This window comes from Galeopterus variegatus, unplaced genomic scaffold, assembly GCF_000696425.1.
Source record: "Galeopterus variegatus unplaced genomic scaffold, G_variegatus-3.0.2 Scaffold6895, whole genome shotgun sequence".
In the NCBI taxonomy this organism is placed as follows: domain Eukaryota; kingdom Metazoa; phylum Chordata; class Mammalia; order Dermoptera; family Cynocephalidae; genus Galeopterus; species Galeopterus variegatus.
In genome coordinates this window covers 81,734-98,613 of record NW_007733006.1, presented here as the reverse complement: position 1 = coordinate 98,613, position 16,880 = coordinate 81,734, and the positions used below count along the sequence as shown (strand labels likewise).

At 39.4% G+C, this 16,880-nt stretch overlaps 1 protein-coding gene across 3 annotated transcripts in view; it reads right to left on the bottom strand.

Annotated features, from left to right (window-relative positions):
- Positions 1-2,178: 2,178 nt before the first annotated feature.
- LOC103606856 (lysine-specific demethylase 5D) overlaps positions 2,179-16,880 on the bottom strand; it is a 53,669-nt gene continuing 38,967 nt past the window's right edge. For 2 of the 3 annotated variants that reach the window (XM_008591393.1, XM_008591395.1), the window contains 16 exons: positions 15,027-15,208; positions 14,769-14,931; positions 10,463-10,582; positions 10,144-10,338; positions 9,689-9,870; positions 9,480-9,604; positions 9,208-9,355; positions 6,811-6,907; positions 5,894-6,252; positions 5,384-5,522; positions 4,747-4,926; positions 4,448-4,585; positions 3,633-4,232; positions 3,282-3,351; positions 2,939-3,138; positions 2,179-2,826 (listed from right to left, as the gene is read on the bottom strand). In XM_008591393.1, coding sequence (XP_008589615.1) covers positions 2,500-2,826; positions 2,939-3,138; positions 3,282-3,351; positions 3,633-4,232; positions 4,448-4,585; positions 4,747-4,926; positions 5,384-5,522; positions 5,894-6,252; positions 6,811-6,907; positions 9,208-9,355; positions 9,480-9,604; positions 9,689-9,870; positions 10,144-10,338; positions 10,463-10,582; positions 14,769-14,931; positions 15,027-15,208 — 3,225 coding nt within the window. In that variant the 3' untranslated portion in view covers positions 2,179-2,499. Of the gene's footprint in view, positions 2,827-2,938; positions 3,139-3,272; positions 3,352-3,632; positions 4,233-4,447; positions 4,586-4,746; positions 4,927-5,383; positions 5,523-5,893; positions 6,253-6,810; positions 6,908-9,207; positions 9,356-9,479; positions 9,605-9,688; positions 9,871-10,143; positions 10,339-10,462; positions 10,583-14,768; positions 14,932-15,026; positions 15,209-16,880 lie in introns of all 3 variants that reach the window. The other variant, XM_008591394.1, reaches the window with a different exon arrangement.

Sequence of the window (16,880 nt, the reverse complement as noted above, 5' to 3'; positions counted from 1 at the left end):
TCTCACTGGCTGAGCGAGGCGCGGGAGCAACACCGAGGTTTGCGATCCCGTTGCCGGTCCCCGGTCCGGTACGGGGGCGACACTGAGGGTTGCAATCCGTTGCCGGACACGGAAAAAAGACAAAAGACAAAAAAAAAAAAATAAAAATAAAAAAATAAAAATAAAAATACAAGCTGTATACCTTGGTGTATCAAACATTAGTAAATTTGTGTTGTTTGTAAGTTACTCAGTCTAACATATTTTGTTATAGCAGCAGGAATGGACTAAGACAAATGATTTAGCAGTGGTAAAGTTTTATTGCAACTTTTTAAGTCCAAAATCAGATTAAAATTTTTCTGAAAGAGAATTACTTCAGAGAACACTGAATGGTTAGAGAAATTTTTTCCTGCACATTTGACCATGTTGCTTAATGAGCATATTACCAATTTAACAGGATAAGACATTGCTTATATGCGAAACTTAATGCTGCATTTCTGTGTATAGTTTCAATGTGTCAGAACTTGCTCCTCACGTAAAATTAATACTCATATAATCCCAACTTGCAGAGGTAGTCTCTGAACAGATGTACAACTAACTGTTCTGACTTTGTGTTGCACCTTTATTGAAAAGTAGGTAAAAAAAAATTTGTGGCTCAGCACTTGAGATTTTTGTAGGCCTAAATTCTCAATCCTTTCATTACATCACCTATATTTTCCATTACAACTTCCAGAAGATATGAGAATTTTTAGTCCTTTCCTCACATTTGTGGGGGAAAGGAGGAAAAACACAAAAGCTCAAAAAACTATTCTTATATTTAGATAAAATATTATTAAGAATTTTTTTTTTCCTGACCTCCATTTTGTAGTAAGGTAAGCTATCTTTGTTTCTTGACAGGTAACTAAAGCTGGGGTAGACTATGATTAGGTTTACTGGCAACAAAACTATGCTTGGTGATGACCTGCTATGGTGGGAAAAGAAGGGGGGCAGGGGAGAAGAAAGTAGATAATCAAAGGAGGGTGGCAATGACTAAGGCATAAGTTTTTTTCAGAGAAATATCAGTCTACACTGTCTGGAGTCCAACACCAATAGAAACACATTTATTTAAGATATTCAAACCAGACTGACAGAATTTGATTAAGAAATTAAGTAAGTATAATAGATTCTATATGATTAGGTCACTCAGAGACAAAAAAAGATGCCTGAATTGATTAATGGTTTATACTGCTCTTGCTTGAGATATCTGATCCAGTGAATTCTTACAATCAATAAATTAGATTGATATTACATTTAACTTGAAGGAACAGGAAAAGATGAGAAAAGCAAAATAACTCATTCAAATTCCACTCAATGAAACTTAGAACTCAAACCCAACTGCATACAGTACTAGACTTCTAAAACAACTTGAAAAAAAAAAAAAAAACCAACGTCTACTCTATTTTAAAACGTATTAAAAAGCTACAGTAATCAAGCCATTGTGCTGTTGCCCAAAGAGACAGACACCCAGATCAATAACAAAACAGAAAGATGAACCTAGACATAGACATACACAAGTCTAGTCAACAGAGTTTCAACAAAGAAGCATTAATGGTTCTGGAGCAACTGGATATCCATGAGAGAAAAAATAAATCTTGGCCTAAGTTTCACAACTTATGTAAAAATTACCCACCCCCCAAAAAGGTAATTAAAAATTATGTTAATCCATACTGTTGGGATGTTTCCCAATCTCAGTCTTTCACTTATATGTTCCAAGAAATGCAAATCACACCCATAGTTTCAAACCACACATATTTTATTTTTAACAAAAGTAATCAAATTAAAAACAGACAACAGTTTCAACAAAAAATTTCTTTTTTATTCTATTCTTCTTGGCCTTAACAAGTAATTACATCATATTTATCTTTTCTTACAATGTGGACCAAGTGGAGAAAAGAAAAGGAGGTAGAATGAAGTTAGAAGTCCTGAAGCACCAAATTATTTTAAAGATACACAAGGACAGAAACAAAGAGAAGTACAAAAATAAAGAGGAAAAAATAATAATGAGATATACTTGGTCTTTCTCAAGTTTATTTTCCCTTATCTAAATAAACTACAATGAACCTTTTTTTTTTTTTAAAGATGACCGGTAAGGGGATCTAAACCCTTGACTTGGTGTTGTCAGCACCACGCTCTCCCAAGTGAGCGAACCGGCCATCCCTATGTAGGACCCAAACCCGTGGCCTTGGTGTTATCAGCACCACACTCTACCGAGTGAGCCACGGGCTGGCCCTACAATGAACCTAACTTAGAAAATCATTCCCTTATGCTAGTCCCAGAAATATTGCTGGCAAGAGACTTCTGAGAAAAGACATAAATGGAATAGCCCTTAGGAACTGAGCTTTAAACAATAATTCCACTGTTAAGAGTAAGGACATTAAAAATCTGAAGAGAAAAATTCTAGATAGGGAATAAACCCCTTCTTAGATTCTGGCCAGGAGGAAGTGGGATTAAAAAAAAAAAACCAACAAAAAACTTATGCTGCTGTCACAAATCTTGCTGATAAGGGTAGGACAGGTGTAGCAAAGTAAAAGAGGCTGAGGTGTCTGAATCCTTCTGTTGTAAGCTATTTTGGCTTCTTTTCAAGAAGGGACTGTGGTCTGTTGAGGGTGTCAGGAACATATTTTCAAGGTCTGCTTTGTCCTTACACTGTTCTTCCTCCTTAGGCTTAACCCCTGAGCTCCGGGTCCTTTTTGACTCCTGCTCTTCTTGAATTAGATCATCACACTTCCTACCCTGATCCACTTGCCGCCGCCGCCGCCTCTCCAGTGCCCGACCCCTTGTACGATTCCCTTGATACTCAGGCTTCTCCAGCTATAATCATACACAGATAAACAGAAAGATAGGTTGTGGGCTAGTGGTAAGGCCTGGGAATACTGCCTGCTTGGCCTGACCATTTTGCCCTGCCCATGACCCTTATCCTCACCTCCAGAAGTGTGCGGATCCGTTTGAGGTCTGGAGGCTGCCCAGCCTGCAGCAGCTGCCAGATGCTGTGGTTCTCATCCAGGGTCACTTCCAGGAGGTCCCCCTCCACCATGAGCTCCTCCAGGGGGGCCCGTGTAGCCTCAGGTAGTTCCAACACAGGGCCAGTCAACTGTGGCAACAGCGAAGACAGGAGCCCCAGATCTGGAGGGTTGCAGGAACAGGCTGGGTTAGAGACTGCCCCTGGTCTATTCCCACACCATGACAGGGCTAAGTACCACATGGGTTACTCTGGTGAAATCCAGTCAACAGCCTACCCACACTACACCTAGACCTACCTCTCTTACCTGAGACCTCCTGCAGGGCTACCTTCTCAGGACTGGTCATATTGTATCCATTTTGCAGCAAGCCCTGGACCTGCCAAGGAGAGCAAGAGTGGGAAGGGATAACTGAAGCAAAGTACCAGTGCCTAGTCTTTCTCCCCAACCCTGAACTTGGGACACTCCATCTCTTGGAGGAGGAAAAGAGCAGACATAGGCTACAGTAAGGAGTAGAGTTTAGTGACCTGGATGGATGCAGAATGCAGCAAGGAGGCTAGGCAAAAGGAGACTGAACTCTGGAGAACAGGGGCAGGGCTGAAACTTAATAGGGGTGAAGCTAAGAGCCAGGAACTTGAGGAACAGGGCTGAGCAGCTCACCTTACGTATATCCTTGTCACTGCCTTCTCTAAGAGGATCAGAGGCAGGTGCTGAAGGGTATGTAGGGTGCTCTGTGGACCTGGATTCAGCCTGTAGCTGTTGGCGAAGCTCAGCCAGCCGTTCCAACAGAGCAGTCACGTCCTCAGAGGCCAGAGCCTGTCTGGCACGGCCCTGCCAGCCCATGGCCCTCTCTGTGAGGCACTGTAGGGCCTCACCTTCAGGCAGCCGCACAGGCAGTCTCTGCAGGGCTACCAGCAGTGCCAAGATGGTCTCCAGCCGTGGGCGCCGTGAGCGCATACATAGCGGACACAGGAATTTGGTGTCCCATTCCCACCAGGCCAGCAGTGGGGATGAGGTGGGAGTGGGCCTCGGGGAGCTGAGGAGACGGGGCACTGATACACACTGCCCATGGAACCAGTCCTGACACAGGTCACATTGCAGAGCCCCCACCCCAGCTGGCACCTGCCCACACACACAGATGGAGGTTGCAGAGGCAGCTGTGGTCAATGATGCCAGTGGACTGGGCTTGGCTAAGTTGGTGCGACGCAGCTGCAAGATTCCTTCCTTCTCCTTCTGTTCCCCCTCCTTGAAGGCCATAATCTGCCATGCCCACGATAGGGGGAGAGTAGGTCAGAAGCCCATTCTTTCTCTTTTTGGGTTCCCTTCACACCCCACACCCAAACCAGAACTGAGGCTAAGGGAGCAAGTGGTCTGCCATGGTCATCTGGCTCACATACTCTACCATTCCCAAGGTGTCCTCTTTTCAGAGAGATACTCAGAACAGAACTTTAACCAATCTGTGCTAAGCTCCTTACCACAGAGCCTGGGTCCCTGAGGTCCTGTGCAGATAGCCCCAGCAGTTCTGTGTCAGATCTGTACAATCCTAGCTCCTTCTCCATCCACCGGCTACGCTTGGTGCTGTCTGAGCCAGCATCTGCACATGGGCAGAGCACCTGAGACACAAAGACACACGGAGAATGAGTGCTTCCCCCGGCTCCCACACCCTGTCCTCATCTCTCTAGTGCTCCCCAAAAGTCCATATTCTTATATGAGTTGTCTCACAACAGCCAGGCCAGGGGCAAGAAAGGATGTGGGTAAGAGTACCAACCCTTACCTCCAGCAGTGTGTAGCAAGAATTCTTCTTGAGGAAGGTCTTAGAGGCCTTCTCCCTCCAGGAGTGTGCTGTCAGTACCTGTAGTTCTAGCTCTCTCAGCTCTTCCAGCCCCACGGGTAGGTCCCGACCCACAGCTACCAGGCCCTCCAAGTCATCCAAGCAGGGGTAGTGGTCACCATTCTGGGGACAGGTATGATAGAAAGCTCAGTCAAATTATGTCAAACAAATATTGTGTATAGATTTGTGCTGAGTAATGCTGGGTATTATGGTGCATAATCATAGGGCAGAATACAGACTGTGAAAGGGAAACAGTGAAAGAGAAAAATGAGGTAGTAACTACTTTTCTCTCATAATTCCTACTTTCATTGGTTTAGAACCAAAAATTCCACTTAGGCCAGTTACTCTGTTCTGGTTTGCTTCCTCTGTCTCCCCTAATATGTCAATAGTCTTTGTTCAGCTCTAGGCTCATACACATGGTTCTCCTTCCCCTTGTTCTTTCCCTGATATCCTTAGCTCCCTCAGGCAACCCTCCAACTGCCCACCTTCACTTTCTACCAGAACCGAACTGAGAAAAAAGTCTAAGGTAATAATGTTTCTCTTCTAGTTGCAGGCCCGCAGTAGGAAACACACTCCTCACTTGAATCTCATCCACATCAGCAATCCAAGCCTGTGCCTTAGTCAGAGCTTCTTTGAGTGCCTGGATGTTAGGCAGGTGAACAGGGATGTTTTCTGACTCATGAATAATAGCTTCCAATGTGGCCAGTGGATGCTTATGCCTAAAAATGTTAAGGAAAAGAGAAATCTATCATTACATGTTACAGGTATGTATGTACCCTTTTTGGTCCCAGTGCTAAAAGCATAAACAATAAAAAGTTTGATAGAGTAAGTGAGCAACAATGCTCATAATATGAGAGACTGTGAACACTGGAGGGAAATAAATTCCTTATAAGTCATGTTTCATATCCATTTTCTGAGAACTCAGCCAAGGAATATTTCCTCAATTAATGCCTTTACAATAGTAAAAAGTTTAGCAGATACCTAACTCGGAGTCTAGTGCCCAAGGTCACCTGTAGAAACCATACTAAGGATCGCCTCCAAACACTGACAACTATGTTCAAAATACAGATGGGGAGAGGCTGGGCCCCACCTGGCTTCCAGGCAGAAATGGGCCTTTTCTTCCCAGCGCTCTGCAATGGACAGCAGTTCTTGTAGCTCAGCCCGGGCCTTCTCCACAGAAGGGCTGGAGGCTATCTTGGCACCCATAACCAATAGCTCCTGCATGATAACCAGAGAGCCCCTTTGGGCTGAAGGGGATAGTGCCTGCTTCACTTCATCTAGCCATTGCGCCTGCTCCACCTGCTCCTTGAGTTGATGAGCTTCAGGCACTTCCACACCCAGCTGCTGCCCCCTCTCTAAAAGGGACTGCAGTAGGCCTGGACTAGTAGGTAGTGAGGCCAGAGCCTGACGGACCTCAGCTTGGTAGGCCTCCACCTGTTCCAGGATATCCTGCAAGGGGGTAAAATAAAATGCAGATTCTTTAACCATCTAGGTATTCAACCATTTGGCCTTGATCAACTCTCCATTTTCTCTCATAGGTATTTACTGTTGCTTTACACTTATCCTCAACAATATCTTCAGACAAAATCTACTTGATATCAATAAAGACCTTTTGTTTACCTAGAATCTCCCTTTTCTCCTTTAACTATCTGAAATTTACTTTTCTACACTTACTTTAATACAACCTTATCTCTCTAGGAAACCTCCTGACACCCCGAAGAGTGAAAAAAATCCCCCCATCCATTATATTCTCTAAACCTAAAAGACAGACTTTTTTGTTGCCCTCTGTTTAGTATCTTTAATTATTTTGTTTGGAAAGATATCCCTTGTATTGCAACCTGTGAGGATAGAGACATTATGGGATCATCCATCACTATAGCTTTTAGGAAATATCCTGGCATTATAAGAAGCTGTTTAGAACAATCAGGTCCTTAAGCTTCCCTGATCTCTTATTCTTCTCAGCATCTCTAGTTAACAAAAATTCCATCTTGCCAGGTCCCTCCTCACCTTGACATCCCTAATCTGATGCATGGCACAGGGCAGGCTGCCCATCTGCTTGAGAAGGACCCGAAGCTGAGTTAGGGTGAGTTGAGGAGTTTTCATCCTGTAGGAGCCAGGGAAAAAGAACTTGCTCAGTGAACCTGCTCAGGCCACATTTCAGGCATTTTGAGAACTTGAACATCCTTATTTCTCCTCCATGTTATAGTCATATCTGCAAAGATTCTTTTCTAAGTTCAGACACTGAACCAGTAAGTTAAGACAAAAAAAGACTTGAAGACATTTTACAGCTGGTAGAAACTATTAGTAGAGAAGAGATTGAAAATATCAAAGTGAGTTTCTGAGAAAATGTAACAGTATGGAGACTGGTACCAAAACAAAGATGATTAGTACCATTAGCTAAAGAATAAAAATAAATACAAATAGGTTTCTTTCCAAGAGAAAACAAAAATTTAAGAAGGCCTCTAGACAGCTTAAGTTCTACTTCCTATAGTAATTCAGTTAAGAGTCACTGAACAATGAGAAAGAGACTTAAAAATAAATAGCCAATAGGTTGTAGGAGCAGTGACTAAAGATGATAAATCTGTTAACTCAGAAATTGAAGTATAAGAATCTTTAAACAAAATACAAATGTAAGTATTAAGAAGTAAGAGTGTTCAGTGATGATACAAAATGTTCAAAGTAATAGATTACTCTAGATGAGAAAAAATAATAATTTTAGAATAATAATTTCTAATATGTAGAAGTTAAACAGTTCTGAATTTGTAAAGGGTGATGAAAATCAACCACATTGTATAATGATAAATAAAAAAATAAAGTAAAATAAAGTAAAAAAAAAAGAAGTTAAAACACTAGACTTTGGGTATAATTGTCTATAAGAGGAAGAAGAATTAAAAAGGCCAGAAAGTCAGATGCATGAGGAGACCCTGAAGTAGATTAAAACCAGAAGTATTAAAACTTGAGGCCATCTGACATGAGTACCATGAAGTCAAGGTGGAAATGCTTTATTTCTTTTAAAGCCGAGGGGACAAAAGCAGTTGTCTATGAAAAGGAAATTTACTTATTCTCAAATTTTAATTTTTCATACTATGAAGAAATTGAAGAATCAGAAAACAGATTAAGCACAAGCAGGAGTACTTAAAAGCATGCGAAATATAGCAAACCCTTGAATAACACACGTTTGAACTGTGCAGGTCCACTTATAAGCTAATTTTTTTTTTTCAATTAATATATTGGAAACCTTTTGGTTAGAAATAATGTACCTAACCAAAAGTTAAGTAGCCTACCCAACACTAGGCTATTAGATTAACTTAAGTAAAACAGCACAGTACTGTTATCCAGAAGAAAGTATACAACATACTATACAGCAGTTAAGTGTGGCATAGATGAAGACAATGAGGAAACTTAAGGAAATTAGCTAAATACAGAACCCTGAAAATCCAGGCGACACAGAAAGGTAAAAATGCAATCTGTCTTCTCAGTATCTGTGTTCTCAGTTATAGCTCAGGCTAACAACTTCTTAATAAGGCTATTTTAGCAGCTTTCTCATCAGTTTCTTTGTTTCAAATCAGGTCCTGTCCAATCTACAAACTGGTCTGACATAATGAACTTTCATATTTTACTATGTGCTTCTGCACTTTAAATCCTTCACTGTTTCCTCAAAGTCTGCAGAAAAATAATTCAAATTCTCAGCATCAGGTTCAAAATGATATCCCTGCTTTATTTTCTTGATGTTACACTGACACTAAACCAAATGACAATTCCCTATTACATCTAAAATTCCTTACTACACCTTTAATTTCTCACAGTAAATTTTAAAAAATTAAAAAATTAAAAATACATGAATTTCATCTGAAATTTACAAAGCATAGGTATATAAATAATCATTTACTTGATTTTCCATCTGAAAAGTAGATGTGTTTATTATTACATACTTCTGGCAACCAATAGGTAAATAAAATGAGAATTTTTTTAACCTCTAAAATTTTATCCAGCTACAGTCTTGAGTAAACTTTATAGGAATTCTGATGCCTGAACAATTTTATGAGATTTGCTATCAAGTTGGGCAGGACTGCAACTCTGCAACTGCATATTCATTCCCATTGCCACTGATGGTGAGTGAATGTCTGAAATACATCATTACATTTAAAATTGTTTCCTTCATGGATTTCTGGTTCACATTACACTATTTTCTGTTGATGTATTATTATCTACCCATTTCTCACTGTAACTTGCCCACTGTTCAGTCCACGCTTCTTGAACTATGTTATCTATAGTTGGTTAGTCACCAACAGGGCCATATATGACCTACTAATTTTTGCTAGCATATGCTTTATTTATAGTCTATCCACTTCTGTAGTTCATTTTCATACATGCTACTCTTCTTTGCTCTCTCCTCTAACATACCTGGCTACTTGGCAACTGACCAGCCCCAGGACTTGGGAAACACAAGCCTCTGCCACACTCAGACAGTTCTTCAATCGCTGAAGCAGTTCACTATTAGGATACCTTCTCTCACGAGCCTCAGACTCCAGTGCCCTTAGTTCTTCAAAGCCTAGAAAGAGTTAAAATTGCAAGAGGTAGGCAGTGTCTTGGAAAGACCCAAAAGGGAGGCTGAGAGTACTAAAGAACGAGAAATAGAGTTTGCTCAACAGGTCCTTCCATTCCCCATCACTCACTGCGCTTCTGCCCATCCTCCACCTCCAGGGCCACTCGCACTTTGTTGGCCCAGGTGTCAAAAGACTCAGCCCGAATCTTTAGCTTATGTAGCATGGCAGGGAGCTCATCCAAGGTATAACGATACCTGAAGGAAAAAACAGCAGGAAAAAGCCTGTCTGGCCCATCTCTGCATCCTATTCCATGTTCTCTATGTAGGCCCCAGGCTCACCGCAGGTACTGTCGGCTACTTGAGCACTCGCAGAGGTCATTGATGTGGGAAAGGCAAACAAGCCCATCTGGACAATCATAGCAGGCCAAGGCTGATAGGAAGCATGTGGTCTTGCACTTGATACACTGGCGTTCATCATCTGGGAGCAACTCGAAAGCCTCTCGCTCAGCCTCCGTGATGCCCTGGGGATGTTTAACCCACATGTACTGTAAAGACTAGGAGCAAGGTTGTAGACACCCCACCTCAGTCAATAGTGAGCCCTGCTGTGGGTTCAACCTTGTAAGGATAGATGTAGAGAAACTGGGAGGAAAAAATGTAAACACATACAGTCTTTTTCTCTCCATTTCAAAATGCATGACTTAAAAATCAGGCAGAGTGCTTACTCAATGTTGGTCTGTGTTACCCCACCATAGTACACTTGACTGAATCCTTGAACCCTGATCTCCACCACCAACCTTCTCCAACAGGGCTTTTCGTAGTCGTCGTTCCTCCTGTACCATAATAAACATCTCCTTGTGCACAGCCACTGCTAGATTCAGATCCAACTTCTCTGGGAAGGAAGCCATCTTGCAGATGAGCTCCTCATGGGAGAAGACACAATAGCGCCGGAGCCGGCGGTAGTGTTCAATGCACTGGCGTCCAGCAGGTAGCTGCAAGTGTGTTCAAGACTATGTGTGGCTATCTGGAGACCATGACATTCAGTTTCTCCACAATGATCCCAACCCATGTTCTTCACACCTTTCTACTTTCAGGCCCACCACATTTCTGACTCACCCAGTCAGCAGTGCAAAAGTTGACAGCCTCGGCAAAGTTGTAGCCTTGGTTAAACCCACTGTGGTAAGCTCGAGGGAAAGTGATCACAAATTCCCCTGCACACTGGTTTGTGCGAACAACCTGAAAAGGAAAAAAAAAAAAAACAGAAAAGGGTGTGATAAAATTTAAGGATTTAAGATTGTCTCCAAGTCCTGTTATAGATGGAGGGGAAAAGCAGAAACAAACAAAGGTTTTATCTTCAAAAGTATGTACTTAAAAGGAAAATGAGATTGTGAAGGTTAAAAATGGTAATTTAACAAAAAGTACAAGGAAAAATAATGTGCAATTCAAGAAACACAAAGGATCCATAAACAAGTGAAAAAGATTGTTAGCTCTTCAATAAACAAAGAAATGGAAACTTAAAAAGTCAGAGATAAGTCACCAAAAGAGTTGACAATGAAAGCTCTAAAACTTTGTCTCTCTACTAAAACAATGCCTTACCTGGCAAAAAGTGTCAAAACATTTCAAAACTCTAAAATAAAAGCACAAACTTACAAAAACCAGGACTCTTAATGAATTAAAATAATTTCTGAGTTTTGGTAAAATAGTGTTGTGATGTTATAACCTACCTGCATACATACCCCCCACACCCATGTCAGCAGCTACCTTGGGGACAGCAGCCTGACATGCTGGTGCAGCTTGCTGTGTAGAGTACAATGTATACCATGTTTGCAAAGAACTAAGGTGATATGTTTTGACCTGCCTGATGGCTCCCTGTAGAATCAACTCAAGGGGCCAACTTTACTTCAGGAAACCTGAGAGTTTCCTCACAACAGGAGAGGCTTGCAGGCTATGTTTGATGAAGGTATGTAAAGGTAAATGTATTACTCACATCTACCTGTGATAAAGAGAAAAAAGACTGGGCAAGCAATAGACATTCTAAAATGAATGGGAGGAAAAGGCTGGGGAAGAAGGTCCTTGGGGGAATAATGGCTCTGAAAAGCTCCTGTGTATTACTAGGAACTCAGAAGGCCACATGCATGTCCAGGGCAAGATGCATGCTTAGAAAACATGCTAAGAGGACACTAAGTTCTCAACTCTGTCTGATTTTCATGCTCCACCCAAGCAGAGGTAAAGCTTAAAGCAGTTTTTAAATAACAAAAAGTTTCTCAAAACAGAGACAATCTGCAAATAGAGACAAGACTTGGGAGAGTATTTTTTTGTGACTGATTTAAGGAAAACATATTATGAGATGACCAACATACTAATAGGACAGTGAAAAAGAATACAAACTTTACAAGACTAGCCCAGTATATAAAAAGATGCTCAACATCATTAGTCATTAGGAAAATGCAAATCAGTACATGAGACACTACTTCTCACCACTATGACAGCCATAAAAAAAGAGAAGTATTGGTGAGGACGTGCAGAAACTACCACCCCGTACATAATGTTAGTGGAAATGTAAAGTGGCCATAAAGCTGCTGTGGAAAACAGTTTGAAGGTTTCCTAAAAAGTCAAACTGAGAAGTAGCATATGACTGTGCAATACCCTTCTGATAATACCCTAAAAATTAAAAGCAGGAACTTAAACGAATACATGTGTATCAATTTTTACAGCAGCACTATTCAGAACAGCAAAATGGTAGAAACAACCCAAATGTCCACTGACAGATGAATGGACAAACAAAATGTGATCCATCTATATAATGTAGTACTATTCAGTCTTCAAAAGCAATAAAGTACTGACACATGCTGCAACATGAATGAAACTTAAGGAAATTACACTAAGTGAAAAAAGCCAGATATAAAAGGTCATGTTCATGTGTTACATAGGTTCCTACTATAAGAAATATCCAGAATAGATAAATTCACAAAGACAGAAAGTACATCTATGGTCCAGGGACTAGAAAAAAGAGTGAATGGGACTAACTTAAAGGGTTTAAGGTTTCTTTTTGTGGTGACAAAAAAGTTCTGGAACTATACAGAGATGATACTTGCAAAACAGTGTGAATGTACTATATAGCACTGAATTGTTCACTTTAAAATAGTTAATTTCTGTATTAGGGAATTTCTCCAGAAAAAGAAATCAATTCAGAAAAGTCACTAACCAAACTGCTACTACTATAAAAAGCAAAACAACAAATATTAGGGAGGGGGCAAGGGGAAATACCTTGATTTCTAGAGTTGCCACAATATAACACTCAAAATGTTCAGTTTAAATAAAAAAATTAGAAGGCATGCAAAGAAACTGGAAAGTATGGACCTTCAGTGCAGAAGAACCCACCAATCCCACAGGTAGCCCAGGCATTGAACTTATCAGACAGATACAGATCAACTCTCTTAAATAGGCTTAAACAATTAAAGAAAGCAGTACACACAAAACTAAAGAAAATCAAGAGAATGATGTCTCTACCAAATTGAGAGCCTCAATAAAGAAGTAAAAATTATAAAAATGTAACAAATCAAAATTCCCACAACTTAAGTAAAAAATTCACCAAAGGGTTTCAATAGTGGATTTAAGCAACCAGAAGAAAATAACTTAAAGCCATAAGAACATAATGAGACCGATAAACGCACCTACATGGGCAAATAAAAAAGCCAGTATTACTGTATTTTTTGCTTATAAATCTTCACATTGTCCTTATAATCGAAAATAAAAATTCATGAAAAAATAATGGGCAAACAAAGTATAAAGATAAAATTTGTGAAAATAACATATGATGAGAAACAGAACTATACAGAAGTAAAGCTTTTTTAACACTATTGACTACGTTAGTACCATTTCATCTAGCCTGTTATAAATTAAAATATTAATTATAGTCACTAAGGTAACTACTAAGAAATAACTAATATATAAAATAAAAGAAATGAAAGGGGCATCAAACTGGGATCTTAAAACAAACCAGGATCATTGAAATGGGTTATTAAATCACAAAAGAAATAAAAGAACAATTGAGGAAACAAAAAAGACAATATATAGAAAGTAAATAAAATAAAAAATAAGTCCTTCGTTAACTTTAAAATTACACTGTTAAAGCAAAAATTTGCTAAATGAGTAAGAAAACTTGTCCCAGTATGCATTGTCTAAAACAGTCTCACCTTAGAAATACATAAATAGGTTGAAAATAAAAGGATGGAAAAAGATATTCCATGCAAACAAAGACCAAAAGAGAAGTGGGGTAATTATAGCAGCATTAAACAACAAAGTCAAAAACTATTACAGGAGACCAAAAAAGGTAATTAGATATTGACAAAAGGGTTGATGCAGCGAGGAGATAAATGAAATAGAGTATAAAAAAATAGTAGAGAATCAATAAAATCAAAACTTGGTTCCTTGAAATGATTAAAAAAATTGACAAACTTTTAGCTAGCCTGACTATAACAAAGAAAGAGAGAACTCAAATTATTTAAATCAGAAATGAAAGTGAGAACATTCTTACCAAATTTAGAGAAACAAATAGTATGATAAGAGAATACTGCTAAAAACTGTACACCATCAATAAATACTCTAGGTAAAAAAATGTGTGGGACTGTGTGCTTAGTATATGTGAGACAAAAAAACCAATACTGAATAATAGAATCACAAGACAAGACAAATGGTATTACTAGAGAGCTTGATGATTTCATTATAATCAATACTCAGATTTATTTTGTTATAAGACATGACTGATGTTAGAAAAAGGAAAAAAAGGTGCAAGTGAGAACTCACAAAATGTCAGACCAGGAAGAGAACTTTGGAAATGTGAAATCCATTTTGTTTAGATAAAAAAATATTGAGATAGCCAAAAAGGTATGAAAAGTTGTGTAGGGGTTAACCCAGAGCTTACAAGAAGTTAATATAAGAAAAGTGTATCACGTTGCAAGATACTGAATGTCCTACTTATTTTTTAGCACCTAAAAATTTCTGGCTTATTCTTTTGAAAAATGAGCTGATATCAATCAATCCTGGATATTCCCCAAAGTCTCAAACCACTCCCTTATCTCCATTTAGATTTTTTTATAAAATTGAAATTAATATCCAGTAATGTTAAGAGAAAATCAATCCTAGATGAGGTGGCAGATTAAAAGACCAGGATGCAGATTTTACTCTTTATGTTGTTAAATAATTACCTGACCTCTCCTTTCTCTTCCTCTAAGATATCCCAGTGGACTGTACAGAATTGCAACTTGACGGCAAAGTGGAAAAGGGAAAGAAAGGTGTGACACTAAACCTAGTCTCCACAGCAAAATGTACATAACTTTATTTCCTCCAAAGATAAGTTTTTTTTCTCCAGGACAGGCATTAAATTTGTTTTACTCCTTGCCCCTCATTTCCAGGTACTCACTGGCACACCATGGGACATGAGAGTGTTGGGATTCATGAGGGTGACAAGTTGGTGTAGGAGATCAGGTTGGCTATCAAACAGCTCAGGTGTCAGCCTCTTCATCACCTCCTCCAAATGTTCTGCTGCCAGTGAGGGTACTCCATACCAGGTCTTTGGCTCACCCCTGCTCAGGTAAAGAGGAGACATAAAATCTGGATACATCATCCTTGCATAAGAGGGAATCTTACTATCCATCCCAGCCATTGGGGCCCTGCTCACCAGTGCAGGTAGTTAATGGAGTAACTCCAGTGATCCTCAATATGCCAACAAAATGCTGAGAAAACCATGCCCACATACAGCCAGGGCACCTTCATCCCTGAGATGTCTGCATTGATGTGGCAGAGAACAGACTGATCCAGCACTGGCATCACATTCAGGTTCCAACCACTGGTTGCATACTCCTGTTGGGCCAGAGATTTGCCAGAATGGGTAGGAAGTAGAATTGGGTGAAGAAAGGCAATATGAGCCATCCATTCATAGGAAGACAACTATGTCCTGAAGGCATGCTCCTTATTAGTATTCATGGTCCCGCAATGGGTTCATGTATAATATCTGAATGGAAATCTTTTCTTATGGGGAGAAACAGCAATGTTACCAAAATATTAATTATTCACAATTCAGATTCATATTAAGATTCATCTTCCCCCAGAAACTAAGAACTCTTCATAAAAATTTTTAAGGCCACTTAACCCAATTTACCAGCTACCTGTTATGCTCCAAATACTCTGCCTGGCCTCTACTTAAAATGTACAGCCAACATAATGTTATTCCTTCAGTACTTCTTACATTTCAATATCATAATCATATTTTCTTTTTATATGTTTGTTAGTGGTCAAATAAAATGTTATGCTCTGAATCTTACCCACATCTTAGTACTACAGTAGGTACTTTCCATAGGATATTTCAGGCTCTCCTCCACTCCAAATCTACTAAATTATTAAACATACTATGATTTGTTTATTTTTTAATTTGGTATGTTTTGAAACCCAAGATATTAATACATTTTTTGGAAATATCAAAAAACTGTTGGCTGGAGAGAGATGTCAGTGAAATATCAGAGTAGTGTTTGTTTTGACCTATCTGGGAGCATGCTTTAAAACCGATACAAAGGACTTATCTCTATTTTACCTAACTCAGAACTCTCTCAGGGATGAAAAGCAGTTCTTTGAAGAGCATTTCTCCAAAATACTGAAAGGCAACTGAATTAGCTATACCCTCTGAGACAGATAACAGTTGGGGCAAAAACCAGACATGACAAAAAGGCTGGAAATAAAATGTTTTGGGGATTAAGGGTTTTAAAAGATACCACATATTACAAGGAATCTAGAAGACACATATACCCATGATAAGAAGAAAGCTCAGAAATGATCTCAGATGTTTGTCAGGTTTCACCTGTGGCTGACCTTCAAGTTCTGTGTAAGCAGGAAGTGAAAGCTAAGGGAAAGTTGTAAATGGACAACTAAGTGCTGAAAGGTCACACACAGAGCCAATCTGGAAGAGTATTCAAAGACAACATGTGGCAAAAAATATAGTCTTAGCAAAAACAGTTTAATAAAAACAAATACAACCCACAAGCAGCAACAACAACAAAAAACCGTGAGGGGGAAGAGAATCTGATTTCTAGTTACCACACTAAAATGTACAAAATTTCCAGTTGTCAACAAAACTGGACATGTGCAAAAAAAGAAATAACAAAATAATCCCTGAAAAAGAAAAGACTTGAACTTTCTAGTAAAAGACTAAATTAACTGTCTAAACATGCTTAAAATGCAAAGCAAGCCATGGACAAAAATAAAAAAAAATTAAAAAAAAAAAGACAGCAATGTCTTCATAAAGAGTCTCAATATAGTAACAGAAAGTATGAACAGTATCTACTACAAGTTCTGCAGCTGAAAAGTACCAAAACTAGAGTGGAAATTTCACTAGGTGGGTTCAACTAGATTTGAGCAGATTTGAGCAGGCATAAGAAAATATCAGCAAACCTGACAATCAGCAAATTTGACAATAGGTCAAATCAGATTATCCTTTCTGAGAAGCAAAAGAAAAAAAGAATAAAGGAAAATGAACAGAGCC